The sequence below is a fragment of the Leptonotus elevatus genome, chromosome 16, assembly GCF_054856555.1.
Source record: "Leptonotus elevatus isolate MCC_2025b chromosome 16, RoL_Lele_1.0, whole genome shotgun sequence".
NCBI lineage: Eukaryota > Metazoa > Chordata > Actinopteri > Syngnathiformes > Syngnathidae > Leptonotus > Leptonotus elevatus.
In genome coordinates, this window is record NC_141254.1 from 15,440,005 (window position 1) to 15,466,948 (window position 26,944).

At 41.2% G+C, this 26,944-nt stretch overlaps 3 protein-coding genes across 3 annotated transcripts; 2 read left to right on the forward strand and 1 right to left on the reverse strand.

Annotated features, from left to right (window-relative positions):
* The first annotated feature begins 1,110 nt into the window (after nucleotides 1–1,110).
* brwd3 (bromodomain and WD repeat domain containing 3) lies at nucleotides 1,111–15,256 on the forward strand. Its single transcript, XM_086097802.1, has 38 exons — nucleotides 1,111–1,307; nucleotides 1,469–1,527; nucleotides 1,637–1,666; nucleotides 1,852–1,911; nucleotides 2,440–2,590; nucleotides 2,684–2,776; nucleotides 3,457–3,617; nucleotides 3,752–3,973; nucleotides 4,063–4,163; nucleotides 4,254–4,324; nucleotides 4,415–4,515; nucleotides 4,596–4,636; nucleotides 4,797–4,901; nucleotides 4,986–5,136; nucleotides 5,230–5,364; nucleotides 5,459–5,587; nucleotides 5,719–5,944; nucleotides 6,024–6,140; nucleotides 6,227–6,404; nucleotides 6,503–6,596; nucleotides 6,712–6,873; nucleotides 7,309–7,382; nucleotides 7,450–7,639; nucleotides 7,769–7,879; nucleotides 8,725–8,832; nucleotides 9,129–9,253; nucleotides 9,335–9,417; nucleotides 9,518–9,629; nucleotides 9,750–9,811; nucleotides 10,787–10,942; nucleotides 11,035–11,155; nucleotides 11,229–11,354; nucleotides 12,233–12,305; nucleotides 12,377–12,430; nucleotides 12,555–12,692; nucleotides 12,797–12,949; nucleotides 13,012–13,169; nucleotides 13,438–15,256. Exons 1-38 carry the CDS (start codon nucleotides 1,274–1,276, stop codon nucleotides 14,207–14,209), a joined length of 5,037 nt encoding a protein of 1,678 aa, XP_085953928.1. The 5' UTR covers nucleotides 1,111–1,273; the 3' UTR covers nucleotides 14,210–15,256.
* A 945-nt stretch (nucleotides 15,257–16,201) lies between these two features.
* Nucleotides 16,202–22,946, reverse strand: LOC147160935 (terminal nucleotidyltransferase 5C-like). The gene is made up of 2 exons (XM_086097803.1): nucleotides 22,528–22,946; nucleotides 16,202–20,725 (listed from the first exon to the last, which is right to left on the reverse strand). The coding sequence occupies exon 2, from the start codon at nucleotides 20,717–20,719 to the stop codon at nucleotides 18,656–18,658; it is 2,064 nt and encodes a 687-aa protein (XP_085953929.1). The 5' UTR covers nucleotides 20,720–20,725; nucleotides 22,528–22,946; the 3' UTR covers nucleotides 16,202–18,655.
* A 767-nt stretch (nucleotides 22,947–23,713) lies between these two features.
* On the forward strand, nucleotides 23,714–26,925 carry chmp1b (charged multivesicular body protein 1B). Its single transcript, XM_086097805.1, has 8 exons — nucleotides 23,714–23,882; nucleotides 24,579–24,676; nucleotides 24,747–24,893; nucleotides 25,705–25,773; nucleotides 25,860–25,967; nucleotides 26,063–26,106; nucleotides 26,195–26,267; nucleotides 26,367–26,925. Exons 1-8 carry the CDS (start codon nucleotides 23,876–23,878, stop codon nucleotides 26,409–26,411), a joined length of 591 nt encoding a protein of 196 aa, XP_085953931.1. The 5' UTR covers nucleotides 23,714–23,875; the 3' UTR covers nucleotides 26,412–26,925.
* Nucleotides 26,926–26,944: the final 19 nt, after the last annotated feature.

Genomic DNA, 26,944 nt, shown 5'->3' on the forward strand with positions numbered 1-26,944 from the left:
GGGGGCTGTTTCTAATGATGTGGCTGGTGAGTGTATACACCTTACGTACACTGTCCGGCACAGTTACCAGAGAGCCCACTGCTATTCAAGACTATTTCCTTTTCATGTCCACTGAAGAGAGAGGATAATACGTGCACATGACCACAACCCTAAACGGTCAAGTCACCTCACAGCTATAACACACCATGATGGATGTGACCTGAGTCAAGCTCACTAAATCAGAGTGCTGGGGCAGTATTTAAATATGTTCAAATATTCAGACATTCATGCACAAGATCAGCGTGACAATTACGGCTAAACAATTTCAGGAAAAGATTGATTTAATTTAGGGCTGGTTGAAGCTAACTCGACCGCAAACATTTTGGCCTCAAAACGACGACATTTTGAAACCATATTTCCAGCATCTGGAGCCAATATTTGGCCACTTCCGTGTTTCCGTACAGATATTTGTTACTGACGGACGGTCCAATTACCCATGTAATTAATGGAATAATCGATTCTAAAAAGATCAGTTAGTGACATACCTGTTCATAGCTGGTTCCTGGAAGTGCCAGCCACACTTCTGTGAAAAGTGTACTGTACACCGAAGCACTTTAGTTGTAAAGTTAAACAAATACTAAAGGAAACATTATTGTAAAACAATCACATGTTCTGCCAATAATTCACATTTGTTATTGTATTAATAGATTTTTTTAATTATTTGAATTAGTCATCAGGACTTTTTGCTGCCAAATTATCAGCATCGGCCTTAAAGAAAAAACATACATATGGTCGTGCCCTACTCAACTCGCTGAAAACAAAGTACTGTACATAGCCTATATGGAATCTAAATAGTCATGCAGTGTCGTAGTAAAAAAAAAAGAAGGGAAACCCCAAACATGGACGAGAACATCCAAGCTCTAGTTCACGGTGCTACCCGTTCTGTAATATTTTCAAACAAGCTAAATTATAATATTTATTATCTTTAATGTCCCTATTCGTAATAAATAAAACAAAAGGCATATAACAAAGGCTAAATTATATAAATATTTGAATATCTTTAATGTTCCTATTCGTCATATTCGTCAAAGGAGCAATGACCAATGTCACTTGGCCGTCACTAGAGGGCGCCAGCACAAAGGGCCGGGTGGTGGCCCAGGGAGCAACTTGAGAGAGAGGCCACTCACTAACGTTAGCCTTTTTAGCTACACACCACTAGCTACTAGCTAGCCCAGCGGCTAACGAGCGAGCCAAAACATCAGTTTGTTTTAATGCCGCCCGTCCCCTTCGAGCCATGGCAGGAACACATTGTTCACAGGTCGAATGCGGTGAGTGTCCCTTCCAATCGGAAACATTTGCCATTTCTCACCGTTTTACATTTGCGTGTGAGTTAGCGAGCTAAGTAACACAGTGCGAGCCAAATCTGCCTTAGCATTAGCGCAGCTCAACGGTAACAACACATGCTAACACATCGCTCTCTCCCTTCCAGAACTGTATTACCTCATTGCCAGGTTCCTACAATCGGGACCTTGTAAAAAATCAGCAAAGGTAAATCGACAAACACAACATTTACCATTAACGGTCGTGTAGTTTATACGAATCCAATTGGCTAGCCAAGTGCTAGCAGCTAACGTTGAATCCGTGTGTCCGTTGTTAGATTCTGGTCGAAGAGCTGGAGGAGTATGAGGTAGGTTCAGCACCAACTTTCTGCCTTTTATTTCGTTCGGGATCTCCGATCCTTGCCCCCAATTTGGTCGTTTTGTAGGTCATAGTTCAGCTATTTTTTCTTTGGAGTTCCACAAAGGAACGAGTAGTCGAGAACGGAGGCCATTGTCTACACGCTGTCTCCTAACAACTTATTTTTAACTTTAGTTGATCCCAGAACGGTGGACTTGGGACGGAAATAAATATAAAAGGACCTTCCAAGATTGGGTGAGTGGATGCTTTTAATTTAATTTCTAGTAGTGTTGAGAGTATATTTTTTTATTCGCAAACTGCCCTTGTGTGGATGTAATTTAATTTACCATGTAAACGTGTTACTGTGGTTAAGTTTGGAACGTTATTTGAATTTTTACATTTATTTTAGCATCGGACTGGTGATTAATAGCTTCGGCTCGCTATTGTGTCGGGGGGAAGTGGGAGGAGGAATAGTATTTTCAGAGGCCTGATTGGTTGAACATCGCTGTCAGTAATGACTCGGAGCCAATCACGTTCTGACTTTGAAATGTAGAGCCAATCGGAGGAGGATGAGTGAACATTTAATGGACCGCTTTAGAAACACTGTTGTATCTGGGCTAAAACATGAAAGAAGACGACCAGAAATTATTTACAAAGAATAAATCATATAAGTACTATATTCAATATATATTATATGATATCCTAGATTTTGATTAGGAAAGAATGTATTTATTGTATGTAAAAATGTACTTGAAAAAGTAAATTGTAAATAAATTCTTGCAGGTGATTTTGAATGAGCACATTCCTGCAGACTATCTACTGCGTGTTTGTAAGCGGATAGGCCCACTCATAGAGAAGGAGATCCCATCTAGTGTTCCTGGCATCCAAACGCTTCTGGGCTTGGGAAGGCAGTCCTTACTTCGTACCACCAAAAGTAATTATCGCTCTGACTGGTGTGCTTGTTAGAATTTCTCGCCTGTTTTGCAAAGTATACTCATTTTCTAAAACCCAAATTGGTTTGCTTTAGGTTGTACTCATAAAGTATGCAGTGGCTCAGCTGCGCTTCACAGAGGACGTCCACCAGAACCCCCAGTCAACAATGGATATCCTACAAATGTTGGTGCGTATGACTACCCAAGCATATTGGCTGGAGCTTCGCTTCATGCTTCTCTATAACCACAAAACATTTTCAGATTTAACCGTTTAAGTAGTATTCCCCTAGGCACTTTGTGTTAAGTGTGTTTACTTAGGATTTCAATTGGGTTACCAATTTGTGGAGCTTATCAATAAATAGCCAGAGTTTCTAACATGGCATGATCCGAGAAAACAAATGTGTTTGACATTGCTTCAGCAAATCTGGTTAGTACTCTAAACAGGCCTTGGAACATCAGAATTCATGTTGCAAAACATGAAGAATGTGCTATGATGTTCTGATTCATAATGTTTCTGAGTACTTTTGACGGCACTTGCTTGGAAATTCTCAATTCAGATTGTCTTGGAATCTCAAGTGAAAGGAAATGTAACAAGAGCAGCTTCCAAAAGCAAATGCAGTAATGTCAAAACAGTATCTGCTTCCACAATGCAAATTGGCACATGGGAGTCTGAACATACAGTTGGCATTCATTTGCCTTGTCTTTTTAGACAGTACCCTTTATGCTTATCTGCTTCTTCTTTTTTAATACATCTATCTATATAGATAGCTGCTAATGTTAATGAAAGTAAACATCCCCAATTTGTTGTGTAGTTTCTCTGTGTTTTAAAGTGTTGCTGCAAGTCATTTTCAACTGTCTCTATTTCAAGTATCCATCATGGGCGCTCGGCAGACCACTGGCACAGTCCGTTTTGGCCAGGCACTGCCGTCTTCCTCTTACCAACACATGAGGATACACAAACGTATCCTCGGCCACCTATCTGCAGTCTACTGTGTAGCCTTTGACCGCACTGGTCGACGAATATTTACAGTGAGTCGTGATTTATGGGCCAGTGATATTACTTAAAAAAAAAAAAAATTAAATCCCGAAATGACATTTTTCAGAGGTCTGATCTTTCTGGAAATTTGATCTTTATTTCATTTCTGGTAAATGTCATGTTTTAGGGTTCAGATGACTGCCTTGTGAAAATCTGGGCTACAGATGATGGCCGGCTCCTTGCAACGCTCCGCGGCCATGAAGCTGAGATCTGTGATATGGCCGTCAACTACGAGAACTCGCTCCTCGCGTCGGCAAGCTGTGATAAAATCATCAGAATGTGGTGCCTGCGGACATGTGCACCCATCACCGTTCTGCAAGCACACGCTGCCTCAATCACATCCATTCAGGTGACTACAATGCACATGCTTGTTATAAGTGTGGGGGGGGGGAATATCTGCATTACAACCAACCAACCATGTCTTCCCATTTCTTTTAGTTCTCCCCGTCAGCCAGGGGTGCGACACGCTACCTTGCCTCTACAGGTGCAGATGGCATGGTGTTTTTCTGGAAGTGGCACTCTGTGAGCATGAAATTCAAGTTAGTATTACATACAACTGCCAAACATTGCAGCATTCTACAACATAAAGATGTTCGTAACGGAAATATGCGTGCACTCACAATCCACAGTGATCAGCCGGTCAAATTTGTTGAGCGGTCACGTCCTGGAGTCCAGGTCTCTAGTTCCTCCTTCAGTGGTGGTAAGTGTACTCACTTAGAAAATTCTTCAAAGATGGTGTTAACATTTTGTAATATGTGTGTCATTTCATATTGAGTGTTTTGTTGATCAGGTGGAATGTTAATGGCTACGGGTGGAAGCGATCACATGGTCAGGGTTTACTACCTTGGTGCTGTAAACCCGATGAAGGTCTCAGAGTTGGATGCTCATACGGTGAGATGCGCCAAAGCTACCTAATTGTATTGCCAGATCATTGGACAACATGTTAACGTGTCACCATTCTGGCTTTGTAGGATAAAGTTGTGGTTGTCCAGTTTTGCAATAGCAGTGACAGGTAAGAATCTGCTATTTATTCATATAAACTGGTAGTAAAAAGTTTGAACACATTTTCTATTGCTATTGAATGAGAAACTGTTCAAACCTGGAGTGTATTTATTTATTTATTCATACGGAAAGTTGTTTATTTTTTGCGTTTCTACCATGTATATGTGCAGCCTCAAGTTTGTGAGTGGCAGTCGCGACGGCACAGCGAGGATTTGGCATTACCAACAACAAGAGTGGAAGAGCATCGCTTTAGACATGGCGGCCAGGCTTCCAGGGTAAAAGATGCGTTTGTCCCCGAGGTGGGATGATGCAACAATGTCACTCAGTGCTCCTTGATTGAAGCAAACAATTTCCTGCAGGAGTTCTGTTGTTAATGGAGATGATAAAACCAAGCTGGTGGTGACCATGGTGGCTTGGGACCGCGCGGATCACACCGTCATCACAGCCGTGTCAAACTATCAGCTCAAAGTGTGGAATGCAACTACCGGAGAGCTGTTGCATATTTTATCTGTGAGTGGTTTAAGTGGGCATAACTACTCTGCAGCCCTATTAGAAGAGGGATGTGAGAAAATAACCATGTGATAAGCAACTGCTTACTTCCAGGGTCACGATGATGAGGTGTTTGTGCTGGAGGCACACCCATTTGACTCGCGCATCATGTTGTCAGCCGGCCATGACGGCAATGTTTACATCTGGGACCTGAGCAAGGGAGTGAAGATTCGCAATTTCTTCAATATGGTAATCAAGCAACAATGACTTGATTATTTATTCATGAGAAATACCTTTTATTGATGATGTTTTCCAGCTCATATTTTTTTATTTTTTTCCCCAGATTGAAGGTCAAGGTCACGGGGCTATTTATGACTGCAAGTTCTCAGCTGATGGTCAGCATTTTGCCTGCACTGACTCTCATGGCCATTTGCTCATCTTTGGCTTTGGGTGCAGCACACCATATGAGAAGGTACCTGAATGTATTTTGTGGCTTCATATGTCCAAATAAGTCACCCACTCATCCGGTTTGAGATATTAAATCAAGATTTGAATTAGGTTTTAAGTCTAAACAACACAAACTGCTGACTTCATCCCCTCCAGATTCCTGACCAGATGTTCTTCCACACGGACTACCGGCCTCTTATCCGAGACTCAAACAACTATGTCCTGGATGAGCAGACGCAGCAGGCCCCGCACCTCATGCCGCCACCTTTCCTAGTGGATGTCGATGGAAATCCGCACACTACTCGCTATCAGCGCCTGGTACCGGGAAGAGAGAATTGCAAGGACGATCAGCTAATACCTCAACTTGGATACATGACTAACAGTAAAACATGCCGTCTTTTAACAACTCATCAGCCATGCACAGTTTATCCCTCAAAATAAAACTGATTTTATTCTTCAAGATGAAGGCGAGTTGGTTGAGCAGGTTCTTGGCCAGCAAGCTGCAGAAAATGGAGAAAGCATTCTGGACACCCGCATCAGAGAGTGGCAGGATGAGCTTCAGAATGAAGCAGAGGGTGGTATGTCTTGATGCTGTAATTATGTGGTTACGATTATGCAATGTATGACCTAATTAATTAACAAATGTCGCAACTTTTTTTGGCAGGTGGTGCAGTAGAAGTGGTAGCGTCCTCTCCGAATGTGGGTCCTCGCAGTAGTGGGCAGGTGGACGGCATTTGGCAAATGCAACATAATGCTCTTCGCAGTCAAGTGGCCACCGAGAGAGACTTGTTGGCCTGGAGCCGCAGAGTGGTGGTCAATGAATTGCCGCAGGGAGTTTTAAAGTGAGGCCCCAGCAAGGCATTTCATCAGGTTTTTGGACCAAAAAAAAGAAAGAACTGGAGTTTTGATGATATTTTTTTGTCTCTTTTTTTTTCTCCAGTCTAATGGAGGAAAGCAGACAAGCCAAAAGTGATAGAGAATGTTTTCTCTACAATGCAGAGAGGAGAAAGAAACCAGTAACTTGTCCACCAAAGGTTTGTGTACCTACTACCCCACTATTATGTACTACAAACACTATATGAATCCCAAACATTTGAGTGTATATCTTCTTCTTTTTCTGTTTCACCCTTTTCTTTGTGCGTTTTGCAGGCCGAGCCCCTGACCACACGCCTGCGCTCCTTGCGGCAGACAAAGAAAAAACAGCAGCGGCACTCGTATGAGACCCGCTCAGCTCAAGTACGCCGCCCACGGAACCGGAGCACTCGCGAACGTACTTCTAACAGCCATGCAGACTCCGACAGTGAAAGAGAAGTTGGTTATTTTTCTTGCATCTCCAAAATGTGGTGTCTGTACTGATTTAAGAAGTAATTAACTCAAATGATTTCATTATGTTTAATCCAACAAATTCAAAGGAATTCAGGGAAGTAGAAATAACTTGTTCCAGTCCTACGCAGCAATTAAACATTTAACTGTCATAAAAGTAAAACAAAAATAATGATAATGGTAAATTTTTGTTTTGTTTTACTCAAATTTCTCTGTGGAAATTTCATGTTTTCATTAGTTGCAAGCTATTATTATCAAATGATGAAAATAAGATTAAGCTACTGAAGAAAAAAAAATGCCCCTCCCAATATTCTAAGTATACCAATGTTCTATTGCAAACCTTTAATCTTTAATCTGTTATGTACTAATGCTTAATCGTGTTTTTATTTTTATTTTTATTTGTTTACATTTGTGTGTTACAAGGGAGCAGAGCAGGGACAGGCCAGCTCTGCATCCTCTGACAGTGAAGCTAAGTGGCAGAGTGAGAGCAGCTCCAGGTAAGGATCTTTGACTGCTGCTGATGTATTTCGTACCCCAGACTTAACAACCGTCCGTCTCTTCTAGTGATTCCTCCAGTGAATACTCTGATTGGACCGCTGACGCCGGGATAAACCTCCAGCCCCCTAAGCGATCGACCAGGAGGCCTGTCCAGCCTTCGGGTTACAGCAGCTCTGAGGAGGAGGATGGTGATGAAAATGTGAAGGAGAAAAAGGACAGCAAAGACAAGAAGAAAAAGCCCAAAGAGACCAAACAGGTGAGCTGCGCCTGCCTGCAGCATCATTTGCCACATTGCAAACGTATTTGTGCAAGATCTTGCTTGATCTCTGTCAGTATCAATGTTCTTTTTCTAGCTTATCCGTACCTTAATACTATTTGTTTTCAGAAACCCACAACCTCTCTGAGAGTACTTGATGCACCGTCTTGGCTGCCACCTTCATGGATCATGGAGACTATCCCACATCGCCTCCCTTTTGTCCCACAAATGGGAGATGAGGTAGAAGCTCGCTCTTCCCTCTAATTTACTTTGTACACAGATTTAGCTCAAACCCAACTGATACATATTTGGATGTCACTACCTAATGAGGATAAGCCAAAAAAAAAAAAGTCAAACATTGACAATCACAGCCTGGAGTAGAAATATTCTTTACATGGTGGTGTGCTCATTCACAAATAAATGGAAACTTTTCAGACCGATAACAGTGCAATTATTTGAGTTTTGAGTACTCAAAGTACCTATACCGAAACCAAGTTGGTTACTATGTAAGATAACACTAGACTAGTATATTTGATACATAAAATTTCTGTTGAATGTCCAATAATATATCTGACAAAAAGCAGAACAGTCACTCTGCAATAGAGAAATTATGATGAAGGATTCATTTGTAATAAATTAAAAAATGTGCAAATTAAATTGTCAATTCCCCGAGTTTGTTCAGTGCAAAATATTACTGGTTCGACCGGTAACTCGAAAATAAGTCTGGGTGATATAGCAAAAAAATTAACTACCTTTTTTTTTTTAATATATGTCAGACAATATTGCTTTTTTTTTTCACCGAGTCGAAATACCAAAACAATTTAGGTAATATACAATAAAATACCATTCATATTGTAAAATATAGACACATATATTATGTTTATATGTAATGTTTATGTTTGATTGTTTGTATTTGTGTAACCTCCAAGACAGCTTTCTCCTTCCGGACACAAAGAGAAACCTAAAAAGGGATCTCCTCATAATAAACCATCCTAAACAGACATGATGTCTGCATTCTGCAGCTTGTATATCTTTTCATTTGGTTAAATCTACCACTAATGGAGCAAACTCTTATCTTCTTTCAGCTTGTCTACTTCAAACAAGGCCACCAGGCTTATGTCCAAGCGGTCCGTAGGGCCAAAGCCTACTGCATTAACCCTCAGAAACAACCATGGAACAAACTCCAACTCAGGGTGAGGGTACTATCAAACAAACACATTGTGCTTTGAAAGAGGACCAGATTTATTTTTTATATAACAATGACAAAAACATTGGAATAATTGTCATCACTTTGAATTGAAATAGCTCTCGGCAGGTGGGTTGCAATCATGCATCAAATCTTGAATATGAATTCCATTGTGTTCAATATATCAGCAACTGTTAATTGACTTGTTCTCAGATGTGCTATTGCGAGAAACTGCTTTGTACAACTAGTACTAGCCATGTATTTATCTTGTTTCCTGGTCTTTCTACTTTTGACCCAATACAGGACCAGGAATCTGTGAAGATCGTCGGAATTAAGTATGAAGTGGGACCGCCCACTCTCTGCTGCCTAAAACTGGCTTTCTTAGACCCATTCTCAGGAAAGATGACCAATGACTCTTTCTCCCTAAAGTGAGTCTTTTATATAAAGTCAATTATAAATCTCATTTACTCAAAATTTTAATTTAATCTCGTACTTCTTTTCTTTCAAAGGTACCATGACATGCCTGATGTCATAGATTTCCTTGTACTGCAGCAGTTCTACAATGAGGCTAAAGACCACAACTGGCAGCCAGGTAGGGCAGTGTACATCTCTATATAGGCTATCGTCTATAGGCTGGTTAATATACATGGAGGTGTTGCTGACCATTTTCTTCTAATCCTCGCATACTCCAGGTATGAGATTCCGCAGCATCATTGATGATGTTTGGTGGTTTGGCTTGGTGGAGGACCAGGAGCCTTTGCAATTGGATCATCCAGACAGCCTGTTTCAATGTTTTGCAGTCAAGTAAGTCCCTCTCCATGTTATTTATATTTTTCTCCAACATAATATAGCTAATTAACCCAAGCCAATCATGTTTTGTATACATTTCTGCCAAACACTGAATCAACTCCTTTGTTTCATCAGGTGGGACAATGGTGAGCGGGAGAAATTGAGTCCTTGGGACATGGAACCGATTCCAGAGGAAGGTTGGTAGTATGAAAGTAATTGGATTTGTCTAGATAGGCCAGTATTTTCTGACCTTATTGAGCTGAGACACATGTTTTAGGAACCGGGCAGGGGTCCTGTTGTGGTGACATTTTGCCTTGTTCAATAAAAGAAATTCCTTTCAGTGTGAAAACAGCAAAAGAGTGGCAGTGTTCTACAGTGAATACAAGAATGTACCGGTAATCAGTATTTGTGCCCTAACCTCTAGGACCCAAAACAGATGATGTACCTTGATGTGGTTAAAAAAAAAATAATCTGCTCCATTCTCAGCCTGATGTCCATTTCAAAGCAGTGTCCATGGAGTTGTAACGCATGGATGAGCCTAAACTGTCTCAGATCCTGCCATGCCATTAGAATTCATAACCCCATGCTCTACTTCAGTGATCCTCAACCTTTTTTTCCAGTGACGGGCCCCCTGTGAAATATATTTTCATCCAAGTAGCCCTTCACCAGCACAAATCATTTTTGGTTGAAGAAGAAGAAAGGGCTTAAAACTGTGCTGTGCCATCATTGATTTATAAAACTTTAAAACTTCATTTGTACAATAGTCTCTCTTGAACTATTTGGAAATCAAAAGATAAAACCCCCCAAAATTAACTTAATTACAAATTAAGATTTATGCGCATAAAAATTATCACCATCAAATGTCCTCCTTTGGGATCATAGTAAAGACCTGTTACCCCCCAAAAATCATTTAACTTAATTTTAAATAACATTTTCAAAATAACAGGTGATGCTAGGCGGCATATGATAGGTTGGGTTGAACCATTCTGGTTTGGGGGAGACTGAAATTGAATAGCCTACTCACAAATGTGAAATTCATTTTATGAACTTGTATTTTCCTGAAATGTTTGTTTTCATAATATAGTTGTTATTTTTTATTGTTTAAGAACTACTGTTCTACTTTTAGCTGCTGCCCATCACACAACATCATTAACGACACTTTCTGCTTTCAGCTTTATTACCTGACCAGGTGGGTGCCGCCGTGGAGGTGGCAGAGGAGGAGCTGGAAGCTCTTCTCTACAAGCCTCAGGAAGGAGAGTGGGGGGCGCACACACGAGATGAAGAATGTGAGAGAATCATCCATGGCATCGATCAGCTGCTTACACTTGGTAAGGAGCAGAAGTTGGCGGATGATTTGTCATGCAGGCTACCGACTGTCAACTTGATTGTTGTTGATGTCTGTTTTTCTGTCTTTGCGCAGATGTTGCCAAGCCGTTTGCTTCGCCTGTGAATCTTGAAGAGTACCCTCTGTACTGCACTGTGGTGGCCTACCCCACGGACATCAGCACAATCCACAAACGCCTGGAAACCCATTTCTACAGGTAGGGCAGAGCACACAACAACCACAGGATGGTTCAACCGTGTTTATGCAACGTTGGCACTTTTCTGTTTCAGGCGGATCTCCGCTCTAATGTGGGAGGTGCGCTACATTGAACACAACGCCCGCACGTTCAACGAACCCCAGAGCCCAATTGTGACTGCGGCCAAAGTGGTGACGGACCTTCTCCTCTGCTACATCGGGTAACACATTAACATGAGTTTGGCCCAACTTGTTTGCAGCCAAAATGAGCTGCAGCAGAAATTGGTAGTAAACAGAGTTTATATAACCCCCCCCCCTTCTTTTTTTTTGCTTGTATTTGCATACATCTCTGGTATAGATGGATGAACAAAGATTTGCAATAAATAATCTTTTCTTTTTCTTCTTCTTTTTTTCCAAACATTTAAGTGAAATTGGATCATTTCCGGTAGCAACACCAGATGATGTCTCATAGCCAGGGTTATTATAGTTTTGGAATTTTTATTTGTTGGTTTTTATTAGTTTTACTTATTTAAAAAAAAAAAGCTTAATATTAGTTTCAGTATTAGTTATAGTTTAAAAAATGTTATTACTTGTGTGCAATATTTAATAAACACAATGGGAAAGTGAAAAAACACATTTCGTACTTAGTGTTGCATTTCGGCTGAGTTAAATGAAAAAGCAGGCAAACTGAGCCATTGGAGCCAAAAGTCAAGCGCTTTTTTTAATTGGCTGCTGCTAGATGACGTCATTTCTGTGTGACACTTTCAAATGTCCTTATACATATAATATACTTCAAATCACATTTAAAATCAACCCCAAAGACTCGTGTATTAAATTTATTACCAAAGACTAAAACCAAGGACACCTTCGCTATAATTATAGTTAGTTTTGTAAACCTAAAATGTAGTCTGTTTTTCATTTTTGTTTTTGATTTCATTAACGAAAATGTATTTTGAATTTTGAGTTTATTTTGTTAGTTTTCATTCACTAAAATAACCTTGCTCAGCTTACTAATTTGCCGTTGCACATTGATTGCGAATCACTGAATTAATTGATCAGAACATTTTGTAACTGTGCTTCTTTTCTTCCCTTGTGCCAGAGACCAAAGCTGCACAGACATCTTGAATCTTTATCATAGATTGAAATCGGAGGTCAGCAGTGGAGATGATGAGGTAAGATGAGTTTTTTTATTTATTTATATATTTATTTATTTTTAATTAGGCTATTATGTGCTCCCCTGCAGGCAAGAGAGGTGGATGTGGACTCTGACACTCCAGGAACATCTTCAGGACATCGGGTGAGAGAGAGAGAGAGAGAGAGAGAAATTCGTCTTCATCTGTACACAGCCAGGAGGCTTCAAAACACCATTTATATTCTTCGAATCTGTCCGGTGTCACAGTGGGCTCTTTTCTTGATTCCAGGAATGTAACTCAAAGAAGCGCGAGGTGGTTTTGAATGTGAGAACGTGGCAGGGCCGTTGCTGTGAGCTGCTGCGTAAAATGATCTCCTCCCACGATTCTCAACCGTTCCGGCAGCCTGTTGATCTCGTTAAGTATCCGGTAAGATAATCAGCAAGGCCATCTGGTTTATCCAAACAAACAATACTTTACTTGGATTGTGAGTAAATTAAACTTGTACTAATCTATGTCCATTTTTTGTTCAGGACTATAGAGACATTATTGACACTCCCATGGATCTGGGTACTGTGTCAGAGACGTTGAAGACCGGCAGTTATGAGAACCCAATGGAGTTTGCCAAAGATGTCCGCCTGATGTTCAGCAACTCCAAAGCATATACACCAAACAAGAAATCTCAGGTATAACATTTAAGTTGCTGTACACTGAGTGAAGCTCTGATTGTTCTTTGTTTTCCGTTTAGATCTACACAATGACAGTCAGCTTGTCGGCCTTTTTTGAAAAGCACATCATCTCCATTATCTCTGACCACAAGTCGGCCATTCGGAATGAACAGCGGACTTGTCAGAGAGAGACTTACAGGAATCAGTTGCACAATGGAGGCAGATCGCCAGCTGTGAGGTACTTATTCGCAGTCCAGTATTTGATCATTTTTTCTGTGTTACTCAATGTTCACTGCTATAAGCCATAGTGAAGAAAAAAACCTCCAAACTGGACAGACTATTTTTTTCCTCTTGCCTCCTACTTTTTTACATTTAAAAATAGGTTTCTGATAAACTCATGCGTGAAGGTTTTCAATAATGTAATTGTCCTATTTTGATGCTGATTTGCAATAGGTTGCTGCTGAGTGCCCTAAATTTGACCTTGTTTTTTTTCTTTCTTTGCATAGTACGGCCAAGCGTCAGACTGACGAAGATGACGACGACGACGACGACAAGTCTGGGTCCAACAGCTCCTCGTCAGAGTCATCCTCCACTTCGTCGTCCTCCTCGTCTTCATCAGACAGCAACAGCAGCTCGGACGGCGAGGCAGAGGAATACGTGGAGGGTGGAGATCACGACTACAGTAAAGCACCTAGCCTGTCGCTGCGGATCTCTTTGAAGGACAAGATGGTCACCTCAGGGAAGCGGAAACATAAAGGAGAGGACGCAATGATTGGTGTTAAGAAAGCACGGGTGCAGCACCCCGGAAAGGTTGAGGAGGAGGAGGAGGAGGAGGAGGAAGAAGAAGAAGACGAAGACGACGAAGAGGAGGAGGAGGAAGAAGAAGATGAAGATGAAGAGGATGAAAAGGAGGGAAAATTAGAGCAGCAAATACAACCAGGGAATATAAAACCGGAGGTAGAGGAGGATGAAGAGGTAGAGGAGGATGAAGAAGAAGAGGAGGAGGAGCTGGAAGAAGAGGAGGAATCCGATGAAGAGGATGGGGAGGAGGACAGCACGTCCACTGCAGCAATGGCGGTCGCTGCCACCAAAGGCTCAGGAAGCAGCGTGTGCGACAAACTTCATCAGGTGAACACTCGCCGGCAGGGCCGCCGGACAGTCTCGTACCAGGGCCAGTCCGAGCAGGACCGCCTCAACCTGGGAAGGTCCCGCTCGGGACGGGTACGGCGTATGACCGAGAAAGCTCGCGTCAGCCACCTCATGGGATGGGGCCACTGAACCTCAAGAAAACTAGCAAACTACACTGCAGGGATTTTTTTGTACAGGTGTGTAAATAATAAATATATAATGACAGTGGGTGGGAGATGTTTTTTAACGATGGTGCTAACAATATGTCGCCAAGGGGTTTTCGTCACCCCGGCCGATAGCTGCTGGTCATCTTGGCCCTTCTCCCTCCCCGGGACTCATCACTTCAGCCTTACTGCTCCTCTTCGTCTCCTCTTCATCGTTTCACACTCAATACTAGTCCTCTCTGTGCTGCTTGTCTCGTCACTGGCCACCAAAGAAAGGAAAAAAGCAGGGATGTGAAAACATGGTGCTCATTTCTTCCCAATCTCTCCCACTATCCGGATGACAAGTTCAATTTTTTTGCTTGTCGACCATTCTTCAAGTGAGAGGAAATGATTCAGTAATCCAGCTGTCTCACAATTTCCACAAACTGTAAATATGGCTTCTTCCCTTCCTTCCCTTTAATTACATTTTTTTTTTTTACTTTTTGTTATTGTGTTTCCCAACGATCTTTCACGGTGATAGATTTTGATTCTAGTTTACTTTGGGTGCCGTTTCATTGACAGCAATGAGGAACGTGACATTTTGCACATTTTATTTTCTCCATGTGGCAGCTTAGCAGTGATGATAATAGAGAGAGGTAATAAGTTGAAAATTGTTGTATACCAATTGTTCACCACCCCATTTCTCATCTTGGGATGTAGCTAATAATTAGTTCTCATCTGTCTAACTGGATTCACAATGTGTCCACCGTTTACATTGTGCCATTATGAGTTGGGAAATCAAATCAGCCAACTTTCAGCAAGTTTGTTTTTTTCCTTTTAGATGAGGTGCTACAAGCAGAAGCATTAACCGGTGTCTACAAAATGATTATTTGTTAATTTATCAAGTAGATGACTTTGTCTGGTCTCTTAAGCATCAAAATAGTCAACATACATGTAACATTCTACCATGAGTGGAAGAACTACTAAACTTTGTGGCTGTTTTTGATACAGTTTAGTTTTGTTTGTTTTTTAAATAAAAGAAAACAAATTACAATGGCATTTGTTTGTGTTGTTGCCAATAAGTTTGAGGTTTTGTGCTTATTTAGTATCTTAAAACAGTAGATTGAAATGTGTGCATTTTCACCCAAAAATATTTTGACTTTTTATTTTATTTTATTGTGCTGCACTCCATTTTGCCTCCTTTAATCTTTAACCATCATTAACGTTGTGTTGAATATGCACATGCAATATATTGAAACTTTAAAATTGGAAATCCCCATCAAATATTTGCATATTTGAACATCTTTTTACTGTGTACAGGTTCACAAGTAGGTGCACTGGTAGTGTAGTGTAACGTGTTGCTCCCTTTCAAGTCTTGATCAGTGCACCAATTCCCAGCCACTGCCAGTTCAAAGCTTGGATAGAAATCGGTGGATTGCATCAGGAAGGGAAACAACCAAGATGTAAGTGTAGAGCTTTTGTTGTTATTCATTTATTTTCTTAGGGGAACTGTACCCTGCTTTTGAAGACTTAATCCTGTAATATCAAATGTAAGGAAAATCAATTTACATATTAGTTTGATTCTTAATTTCCCGGCGTCCCTTCGACAACCCATAGTTACGCAAGCACCAAAGGCAAGGCCTCAAAAGTCAACTGAACAAGGACTCTTACATCTGTCTATTCCATTTTGGGAGACTGCATTAATGCGTTGAAAGGCGGGCTGAGTCAGAGCAGGAGCAAACAAGGCTGAGCTATGACGCACGCCGCCGCGCCACACCTGCAAACTGCAAGCTCGATAAATGCAGAGAGGGAAATGGTCACTTTGACAGATGAGATCTATTTTTGTTTTTTAAGTCGTCTCGTCGTGCATGCTGATATTAATATAAAGGTGACCTTGTTCATCTCAAATGAATTATTTTTGCGCACTGTTTTTATTTGAGGATGATGAACTATAATTTTCACATTGAAGAACAGAAGAAACTCCAGACAGAGCCGTTGTCTTATTTTTACTCATCACCATGCATAGCACAACAAGCTCAACACTTAATATATCATGACAGGAATCCTATCCATTTTTTTGGAGAGGGTGATACACAACAAGCTCAATTACCACAACAGATACAACCAGTTGGAAATCCACATATTTGCACACATTACAGTAGTCAGTATTGCATGTCAGAATTACAAGCAGGACAACACAACATCTATCTACAGTGGATAGTTTAAAAAAAAAATACATATTCCTGTTCAGATGCCAGATTTTTGTGATATAAACAAAATGAGATCAAGGTAAATAATTTATTTTTTCAGCTGGAACTGGGGTCCTTAGTAAAGGTGGAGGGAATTATGCACAGATTAGTTCCAAACCATCAGGCTTCTGCTAAAAAGAAAAAAAAGATTGTCTTATTTTTATGTCACAAAAAAAGCTGGCATTTGGACACAGGGGCGTGTAGACTTTTTATATCCACTGTATGTGCGTTTAACTCATTCACTGCTAGCCCAGTTAAAATAGATTTTTGACATCTATAGCCGTCCATGGCAGTGAATGAGTTAAGTTGTGCTTCAGTCTCAGGTAAAGTGTGAACAACCTGTGCTTGAAGAGTAGTAATATTTTTTTTATACCGTATAGTCACACAAACACCTGCTCCAACATTACAGTGATACACATTGAAAATATATATTGCAAATACATTTAAAAATATGTATTTTAACACCTTTTGTTTTACTTATTGACATCCAAAACATACACTAAGGTTTGATTCAGTAGTTTTGCAGCAACCAGTCCTAATTTGCATATTCTGCCAATATAATGCAGCAATGTCTATCAAAATTATCAATGTGAAGGTGCAATTTCTTAAATTGCATCTGATTAGGTTCTGCAAGTGTACCTAATGTTGTGGTCAGTGAATGTACACATAACTGTGCACATCTAAAAACATCACAGACCACACAACCCCGACAAGTCATTCTCGTTAAATCCCACTACAAAAAAAAAAAACACTGCTCAGTTTGTCACACACACTAAAACCTAATCACTTTATTTTAAAGTAATCCTCTGAATGGAGCATTGCCGTGTAATCCACGTCTATCTAGATTAATTACAATTATCCAGCATTTAACTTTCAACGTGAAATTAAAAGACACTTACTGAAAAGTTTTCATATTTATAACCAAATACTTGAGAATGAAACTGTTAATCATTTTATGGGAATAAAATGTTGTTTTTCCCAATTATTTCAAGATAATTCCGACAGTTAAAAAATCGATCTCTTTATGCATATGCTATAGAACAAATAGCAAGTTTGCAAATGTTCAGTATATTTCTATTAGTTCCCAGTGGGACTGGAAATTTGCAACCCTATACGGTACACAGTAAAACCTTTTTACGGTTACACATCATAGTTACAATTCTACACACTGAATAACGTCACATGCTTAGAGTCAAACCACATGACAACATTTCACCAAACAGCTGTGTTCGGAATCACTATACCTACGCCTAATATGGTCATATACTATTTTGTAGTGCTGTTCAAATGTATAGTGAGTGCAGGTTTTACCCAATATAGTGCCTCCTTCAGCAGGAAAACAAATCTATTTAGAACATTCCACAGGTGAACATGCTAATTTGAAGCAGGTAAGTGCCATGATTGATTATAAAAGGAGCTTAAAATAAAAAGGACTTTTGATTGTTTCCCAACGTACTATTGTAAGGAATTCAGGAATTTCATCATCAATAGATTGGGAGAATCTGGAGAAATTTCTACATGTACGTGGCAAGGCGGAAAGTGCTCAGGAACACTTCAGAAACTGGACTGACGCAAAGTGGAAAAGTGTGCTGCGGTCTGACGAGTCCACATTTGTAATTGTTTTTGGAAATTGTCTTTTGCGCCAAAGAGGAAAAGGACAATTCAGATTTTTATCAGAGTAAAGTTCAAATGCCGGCATGAGTGACGGTATAGGCTGTAACTTGCACACCTCGACTTGCCTGCAGACCAGACATGTCTCCTGTTGAAAATATGTGGCACATTATGAAGCGCAAATTCGACGGAGACACCAGACTATTGAGCAACTTGGATATAGTTTGAAAAGGATTTGGAAACCATTGCATTCAAGGGTTTACGTTTTACTCGATGTCCCAACTTCATCAGATTTGGGGTTCGTAATTAGATGATAACATTGTTCTTTGTTCAGGAATGATCAGAACCATTTTTCCATCCTAGCCTCCTGTGCTCTTGTGTCCACTTGGCAATTCTTTCCAAAAGTCGACAAGGTGAAAGCTTCACATGCTATGCCTTTAGACCCCACTCAGTCCTGACCAAGGTGAGATGTCAAAGCATTAAAGGACTCTGTGCCCGGGGTGGGTGCCTCATCTTCAAAACCTGCATCGGTGCCTTTTGCTGGCACGTGCTGAAATCTGCCTTCCCGCCTCCCAGAGGGCACAACGCCGTGGCTACACCAGGCCGCTTTGCATGTGCACGTGGACCGGGTAGGGGTGGTAGACCAGCGAGGGTTGGGCCTGCGCAATGAAGTAGCTTCCGTAAATGGGCTCGCTCATGTAAGGGGCCGGTTGGTAGAAGCACGTGACGTTAGCGGCGTTGGGGATGGCGTTCTGCTCCCCCAGGACCCTCAGAGCCAGGACGGTGATCATGTTGAGCGTCTGCCGCCTCTCGTGGCCCATCAGGCACACGGTGCTCTCGTCGATGATGCGGCGCAGGGTCATCAGGAAGTCGTACTTGCTGCTCTCCTCGCTGCCCGTGAAATGGCAATGCAGGTAGGCCTCGATCTTGCGCTGCTGCTCCTTCACTTCGGGGAAGTCGATGAAGAAACGCGAGCACATGTACCTCTCCAAAGACTTGATCTCCGTCTCGCTGGCCGCACGGAAGTTCCTCACCAAGAGGTGGCCGTATTTCAGCAGGCCTCCTCCCCGGATCTCTTCGGGGTGGTGGGTGGCGATGAGGCGCTGCCGTAGGTGCTCCATGGCCTGGTTGAAGTCGCCATACATGCACTCTGCCTCCACCACCATGGAGGACCCCCATGAGGTCAAACCACAGCAGGGTGGGGGAGTTTCTGCACGGGAATCCTGGGTCGGTCCCACATTCGCCTCGGGAGTTTGGCCTCCGGTGTCACAATCTGGAGGCTTCTTGGAACGTTTGGGCTTCACGGTTAGCTCGTTAGCCTGACTGGTTTCAGGTCCAGCCTGGAGTGTGCGAGCTGCACCTGAAAGATTTGCTGAGCTCCTCTGTGAGGAAGTTGTCCCATGAGCCCCATCTTGAATCTGAGCGGGTATCTCAATGGGTGCAAACAGCTGAGTGGTCATATCTGACACGTCTGTGAGCAAAGACCATTTTTCAGGACTGCAGATCATTTTGTGGGACATTTTTCTTTGCAGTTTAGGCGAGGGGCAGTAGTCTGGTACAACCTCCGGGGACATGGTGCAGGTTTTCTTAGCCGGGGGAGGAGAGGGGAACTCGTGATGGGACTCTTGCAGGCTGGCGATGGCAGAGTCCACTTGGACACAATCCTGCGCGGAGGATTTACTGACCAATGCTGTAATAGAGATGCGCGAATGAGAGGCCTCGTCTTGAACCTGCAGTTTTAAACATGCACACGTTGGAGAAGATGCCTTTGGAAACCCTTCCTTGTCATCGCTTAGTTCAAGAACAATGTCCTCCTCAGAGTGTATGTCTATTTCTGGCTCTTCCTGCTGAGAGTTAAGCTTAAAATCGGCATCCTCGGGTGCTAACTCCTCCTGTGCCTCACACTTTTCAGTCTCATCAGGAAGCTCTTTCTCCTCAACCGCTTCACTGTGATGTGCTGTTTCTCCACCAGACGCCATCTTGGAGTCAACCGGAGGCTGGCTTGAACGCTCTCGCTCTTCACTTCCCCCCTCGTTGTTTTTTGAAGACGACAAGTTCCTCCCTTGTCTCCTGTCGGTCTCCCAGTAGGACTCCAGCATGCGGTCCAGGATGATCTGGAAGGAGTCGACGCTAAATTCAAACTGCCTGCGGAGGGTACTGACAAATCTCAGGCCCAGTGTTTTGGCTCGGTTGTTGGACAGAGAGATGAGGCTCCATTTGTCGTGCTCGTTGAACACTTTCACCATCTTTTGTACGTAAGCTTCTTTCATCGTAAGGCAGGTTATCTTGCGTCTGTTAACTCCATATGGGAGTAGGTCCCTCAAACTACCCAGCACCACCTCCTTGATCACATGGAAGTCCTCCTGCCTGGGCAACTCCACTCCAAAAATAATATCCAAGTCCCTGACGTCCAGGCCGTTGTCCCTCACCAGGACGTGGCTGGCTGTGGCTCCATTGAGGCGTATGTCCTTAACACGGATGTTTCGTTCCACAAGTCGATCCTTCACCACGCGGATGATGTCTTTGGCACTCACTTGCAGTGTTGGAAAATTCCCTCGCCCGTGGATGGAAATGACCTCGGTCAGGACTTTGTCCAGAGCCTGGAGTTGCTCCAGGGTCAAGTTGTGGAATCGTTTCTCAGTTGGGGGCGCTGTCATGGTTGCCTGTGAACAGAAAAGTACAGATACTTTTTTTGTGATTATAGTTTGCGGAGAGAGTGCAAGAGACGAGGCACCCTGGACTGGTTGCCAGTCAATCACGGGACATAAAAAGACATTCTCAATTCAGAGTCTTCAATGAATTGATCTCAATGGAATTAACAGTATACTGTATTCACTAAATCAAGAACTTTCTGCAATTGGGTTCGGGCAAAAGCTGTAGCAAACTACCACCAGGTGGCAACAGCATCTCTGGACTTGAATAGCCAATATATTTAATATTGACTATTTTTTAATATCTTTTGTAATCTCCTGCCCCTTTATATTCGATAGATTGACAGATATAAAAAGTCTACACACCCCTGCTCAAATGCCAACTTTTTGAGATAGAATTTTTTTTTCTGACTGAAATAACCACGGTAATTTCCTAACTTTTCCACAATGTGATCTGTCAATATGTAAATCTATGGAATTTAAAGAGGCAGGATATTACCGGTAAGTGAAAAATATTCAAAAATAATATATTATTTACTTTTAATTGATACTTTCATATGCTTCTATGCCTTGCACAAGGGCAGCTCAAAAATAGAGAAGATTCAGACAAATATCTCTATGTAGTCCACTTTTTTTTTTTTTTTTTATCGTTACCCTCTTGTTCCAAAGCTAGGTCCTAACAGATCAGATATTCCTGCCAATAAAAGGTATACAGTACAAGAAAACAATAGAATGTCATCCATTATAATTCAACCCTTGATATGATTCAGACTTTTTTTCCCTTACGTAATACGTAACATTGAGGTAAGATGGTGAACGTCGTCTGTGCTGGTCCTCTATAAACTCGTCTCCTGTGAAGTGGCGGTGATGAATCGAACCATGTCATGCGGTTTACACACTTGAGGGCATGTGTACATAATGAGGTGCTTTTATTCCTGCTGTTATGAGGCGAGAACATTGCATTGTATTGAGACTTCATTATTTGTGGGATGACTCACTCACTCACTCACTCATTCACTTGTTCACTCTTCAAGGCCAACGTCAATTTCAGGAGTCAACATTAAAATTGCATTAAAAGCCACTAAGACACATTTGTGACAATATTACGAATGTGTATTATAATCATCTCTTTTGCTTTAATATTAGAGACATTTCACTTTTTATAAAAGCTTCCGTTGCTGTGCTTGAGTAAAATGGCACAAATGGAATGTGAGTGGAGGGAATTGTGTTTAAATGTAACATTTTAATGATAGGGTCAAAGATTATCCTTGTCAGTACCATTATAAACTATAAATAAGTAGGTACTTGATGAGGTAGCAGCAAATAATACCATTTACAAGGCGGTGTCATTGTCGGCCAATTTAAGCTTAAAAATCATTCAACTCCTTTGTCTGCTGATGTAAACACGATCGGCATCTATTTTTTGAGCACTGAAGGCTGATGTAGTTTATTAAACACATCTAAATAAAAGTAAAGCCAGTCAGTGACTGGCTACGGGTTTAAATCAGCTGGGTCCTGCTGCAGGACTCCTATTCCCCACTCCCACTTTTCCTTTTTTTTCTTTTCTTTTTTTTATAAGTACAACACCATGAGTCATACAGCTGCTCAATGAAGAATCTGCATCCAATGGCACAAAAACACAACAAACGGTCCATCAGAGGTTAAAAGAAACTATACAATAACAAATAAAGGCAATGATGCTCAGTGTAGATATTTTAGAACATGTGAGATTTGATATATCACTAATTTAAGTTTGCTGTTTTTTTAAAGTGTACATGATGGAGAAACATAATGGAGTAAAAAAAAAAACTTACCTGTTTGTTTATTTTACCTGACAAATTAAAATCGAACGTACAGCCACAAAAAAGAAAAAAAAAGACTATGTATCCAACAGGTTTGTCGGACCTCTTTTAAAAGAGGAAAAACGCTGCCACGCACAGTTATCCTTTCCTCAAAACAGCAGAACCGTTTCCATGGCAATCGGGCGTCACGAACATTTACGGCAAATCACGACGCTGATCGTTCTCGCAACTTGGAGCCCACTCGAAAGTGTCCGAGCTGAAGTGTTTATGTTACGGGTCAGTCGAGAGTATGTTAAGGATGTTGAGGGTGGAGGGAGTTGGACTTCGTGGAGCACAGCAACCTGTCAGTGACGCTGCTCCGCCGGCGTGCCACCGCACTGCTGGCCGAGCTGTTGCGGGGTGAAACATCGCAGCGGAGCGGACTGAGTGAGTCATCCACTCTCCCCCGCCGAGATCCACACAACGTAAATCTTTTATCATCAATCAAGCTCTGGCCCCGCCCACCTCACAACCCAGTCCAATTAGACTGCGAGTTTAGCATCGCCAACGTCATGAACGGAACATTTTTGACCAACGGGTAATGCATATTTATATATTTATATATTCATACATACACTTCGGTTTTGTCAGAAGATGTGTTCCAAAACTGCCATCTTTCTTCACGTTAACTTTTTTTTTTTTTTTTTTTTTTTACATAAACTGGACAGTAGTTGTACGCGAAAGTATTTCCTATTGTGTTCCTTGACTTCGCCTTTTTTTTTTTGATCGCTTTTTAAAATATATAACAACAAAATGCAGAGGCAAATGTTTAGAATTTCATGCTATGATAAGATGTAATGGCAATTGCTGGAGACAACTAACAATCAGAGTAGTTTCTTCAAATCAATAGAAAACAGGTTTTGTCCCAGCAATTCACAGTTTAATGCACATACAGGGCTTCAAAAGATTTGTTGAAAAGTCAGCAAATGAGTTTTTCAAAAATAATGCAATAATTACCAAATACAATTAAAAGCCATCGTTAAGTCTAAATTCAATGAGTGGTCTTGCTTTGAGTGTAAAACGGTTGCTAGATCTGCAAGATGCAAATGAATGAATTAATTCCACTTGTCCACATCCAATATGGCTGCGACTTTGGCGTACAATCACGCGGAAGGCGGGTCAGGTCTCCTTGTGACGTTGAACGAAGCAACACCACCTGACGGTGACGTCAGCCGTATTTTGGTAAGACACCAGGAAGTGCGGAAGACGACGGCGAAGGTAGACCGTAACCAGATAAGTCCGACGGTTTTGGGGACAAATCCGGCTTTATTTTACACTTTTTGTTTGGCGCTTCCGTCGAAGCAACCGTGGGATACGCAGCATGGATAGTATCCTTCTAAAAACAGTTTAAGTAAGAGAAGTGTTGGAAATGCTATTGCGAAGGTTTCATGCGCCGAACTTAACAATATGTTTATGGGTGATACTGGTTTTGTTTACGTTATAAACACATAAACATTGCTAAACTGTCATATAATTTTTGAATTTAAAAGCGCAGCTTCAATTTTGTAGTCTACTCTACAGCAGTTTGAACTGTGCTAAAGGCCTTGAATACGCTCTGTTGCTAATGGTTTTATTGGAAACCCCCCGACAAGTACAACCTGTTTTTGTTTTTTGTTTTTAATATATTATTATTATTGTTGAATTTAAACCACCGCCAACTAGAATTCCTTTTTAGTACTACTGTACAGTTTACAGTAATCGAAATGTTACTTTAAACTATGATGGCATCTTTTACATGTGGTTGAAAGTTAGCAATGGCAACCTCAGGCATTTAACATAAAATACTATCTAAATTACTTGTATTTGTCACTAGCTACTGAGTTCTCGTATGGTTAACAAGTTACTTTATTTTTTCCGTTTTAATCGTTTCCGAAATATCAATTTCCATTTTTTTTCCTATATCTGTGACGTAAGAATGTTTCTACTGTATTGTTTTGTTGACAGCTCTGAGTCACGCTCTCTGCCCTTGTCATTCAAAAAGGTGTACCGCCTTTACTTGAATTTCCTTTAACCTCGTATCTTAGAGCATCTTTTCAATTTGAAGTTTGCCGCCAAAGAACTCCAAAGAAACTCCAAGAAATGCGAAAAAGACGAGAAAGTGGAGAAGGCGAAAGTCAAGAAAGTATGTGGCCAAACTACTGGTTGGGACTAGAGTTGGCCGCAGACAGTTGACACCGTTTGTGTGCCTTTAGGCCATCCAGAAAGGAAACACGGACGTGGCTCGGATCCACGCCGAGAACGCCATCAGACAGAAGAATCAGTCTGTGACCTACCTGAGGATGAGCGCTCGGGTAGAAGCGGTGGCCGCAAGGGTCCAGACTGCTGTCACGATGAACCAGGTACTTTGACTGAGTGGTATAAAGTGAGCCCTTGTCATGAATATAGTCAAAACCCGCAAGATTGGGGATAAGCGATTACCGATATCTGGCCTTATTTCAAGGTATCGCTATTTGCGAAGGCCGTTTTACGATCAGGAACTAGAAATTAGAAAATGGATAAATTCCAATTCATTTCATGCAATTTTAAGCATGGGGGGGGGGGCATAATTGCAAATTTAGTAGTGGGTATGGTATCTTGAGTTGAGTACTGATATTGGTCTAAAAAAAAAAAAAAGTAGTATCCAACATCCCTTCTCAATATGGAGGCAAAGCATAGCGCCATAAAAATAGTTTTGTTTTTTTAAGTTCATGCTCATGTTATATACTGACTCTGTCAATTATAAAACTACATTAAAATAAAAGCATACCTAAACAATATGTAATATCACTTAAGCAGCCTAATGTAACAGAACCAAAGCAAGAAAGGAACATAACAGTGTGTACACTCGCATGCGCACATCCTGTAATTTACACATCGAACCAACAAGACAAGGTCAGTCATATTTTACACCATTTGGAAATGTTGTTTAATTTGCTGCAGTTTAACAATCAGGATCTCATGTCACATAAATGACTTTGTTTTAATAGTTAAATTATTCAACAAAATGCTAGCAGAAAATTTTGGACAGTACAGAGAAGCATTTAATTTACAAATCTTTATTTTATTTTATCCACGTTCTTATGATAGCAACGTCAATATAACATGCAAATGAGCATTAAAACCTGTAATGTAATTTTAAAGCATAGAAAATGTGCTCGTGCTTCTTCTCAGGTCACAAAGTCTATGGCTGGAGTGGTGAAAGGCATGGATGTTACTCTGAAGTCCATGAATCTGGAGAAGGTAGTTAAAAAAATATATATATATATATATATATATATGAAAGACTAAAAATGGCTACATCAACAAATTCAACTTTTGCCTCGCAGATTTCATCTCTCATGGAGAAGTTTGAGCGCCAGTTTGAGACGCTGGATGTCCAGACGATGCAGATGGAAGACACGATGAGTAGCAGCACAACAATGTCAACCCCGCAGGTACACGACACAACTGCGGTATTCACTTTACAGCGTGCTCTTTATTTCCGACATACGTGCTACACTCAACGTCGTCTTTTAATCGTGTGTTTCAGAACCAAGTGGATTCATTGCTACACGAGATGGCAGATGAAGCAGGGTACTAATGCGCTTTAGGAAATCATTTAACATTGTGTGCTCATTTATTTTTATTTGAGGAGTATTCATGTTTGATGTACTTTGTTTAGCTTGGACCTGAACCTGGAGCTCCCTCAGGGACAGGTGGGATCGGTGGGCACCAGCGTGGCTTCAGCAGAACAGGTGAAGCGGCTTCTTGAATTGTTTCCCATTCAACCACTAATAATTAATAGCAGGGCGGATGGCTAATCAGTGATTGTCTTTGCTTATTGTGGTCTAAAGGACGAGCTGTCTCAAAGGCTGGCCAGACTCCGAGATCAAATGTAACGGAGGAGTGCAGGGGTGCGACATTGTACCACAGAGATTTGTCCATACACCCCATGAATGAAATTTACTTTCACACCATATCTTGTTTCTCCTCTTTACGTTGCTGAATTCCTATGTGGAGCATAACTGTTCTTGATTTTGTGTTTATAACAACTGTTAACTTACAGAAATGTAAACTTTTGGATTCCAACAAGAAAACTGGCTGTGGAAAATGTTCATTGGAAATTTTACTCTAAAACACATACACTGAAGAATTTGCAAAACCAGTAAATAGTGTGTTTTTTCCCCCCATATATTAAGGTCAATGGCATATAATTGATGTGAAGAAGTGCTTGTTCGGGAAGGTCTTTTGTTCTTCACACTGTATGACTTGTTATTCCTGTATTGCTGTGTGAGAGACATTATGCATCCCTTATAAAGGCCTCATGTGCTCTCGTGTGGTAATCAACTAATCGGGGTTGTTCGGGGTTATGGTTTGCAGATTACACACAATAAACTTTTATAATAACTTTTATCCCGCTGTCTTTTCAATA

What these genes read in the sequence shown, in the direction of transcription:
- brwd3 (XM_086097802.1), top strand. Translation starts at nt 1,274, where the DNA reads ATGGCAGGAACACATTGTTCACAGGTCGAATGCG. An exon ending in TGGATATCCTACAAATGTTG is followed by an intron (nt 2,777 to 3,456) that starts GTGCGTATGACT and finishes CTCTATTTCAAG; the next exon opens with TATCCATCATGGGCGCTCGG. An exon ending in GGAACAAACTCCAACTCAGG is followed by an intron (nt 8,833 to 9,128) that starts GTGAGGGTACTA and finishes GACCCAATACAG; the next exon opens with GACCAGGAATCTGTGAAGAT.
- chmp1b (XM_086097805.1), top strand. An exon ending in CAACAATGTCAACCCCGCAG is followed by an intron (nt 25,968 to 26,062) that starts GTACACGACACA and finishes CGTGTGTTTCAG; the next exon opens with AACCAAGTGGATTCATTGCT. An exon ending in GAGATGGCAGATGAAGCAGG is followed by an intron (nt 26,107 to 26,194) that starts GTACTAATGCGC and finishes TACTTTGTTTAG; the next exon opens with CTTGGACCTGAACCTGGAGC.
- LOC147160935 (XM_086097803.1), bottom strand. Translation starts at nt 20,719, where the DNA reads ATGACAGCGCCCCCAACTGAGAAACGATTCCACAACTTGACCCTGGAG.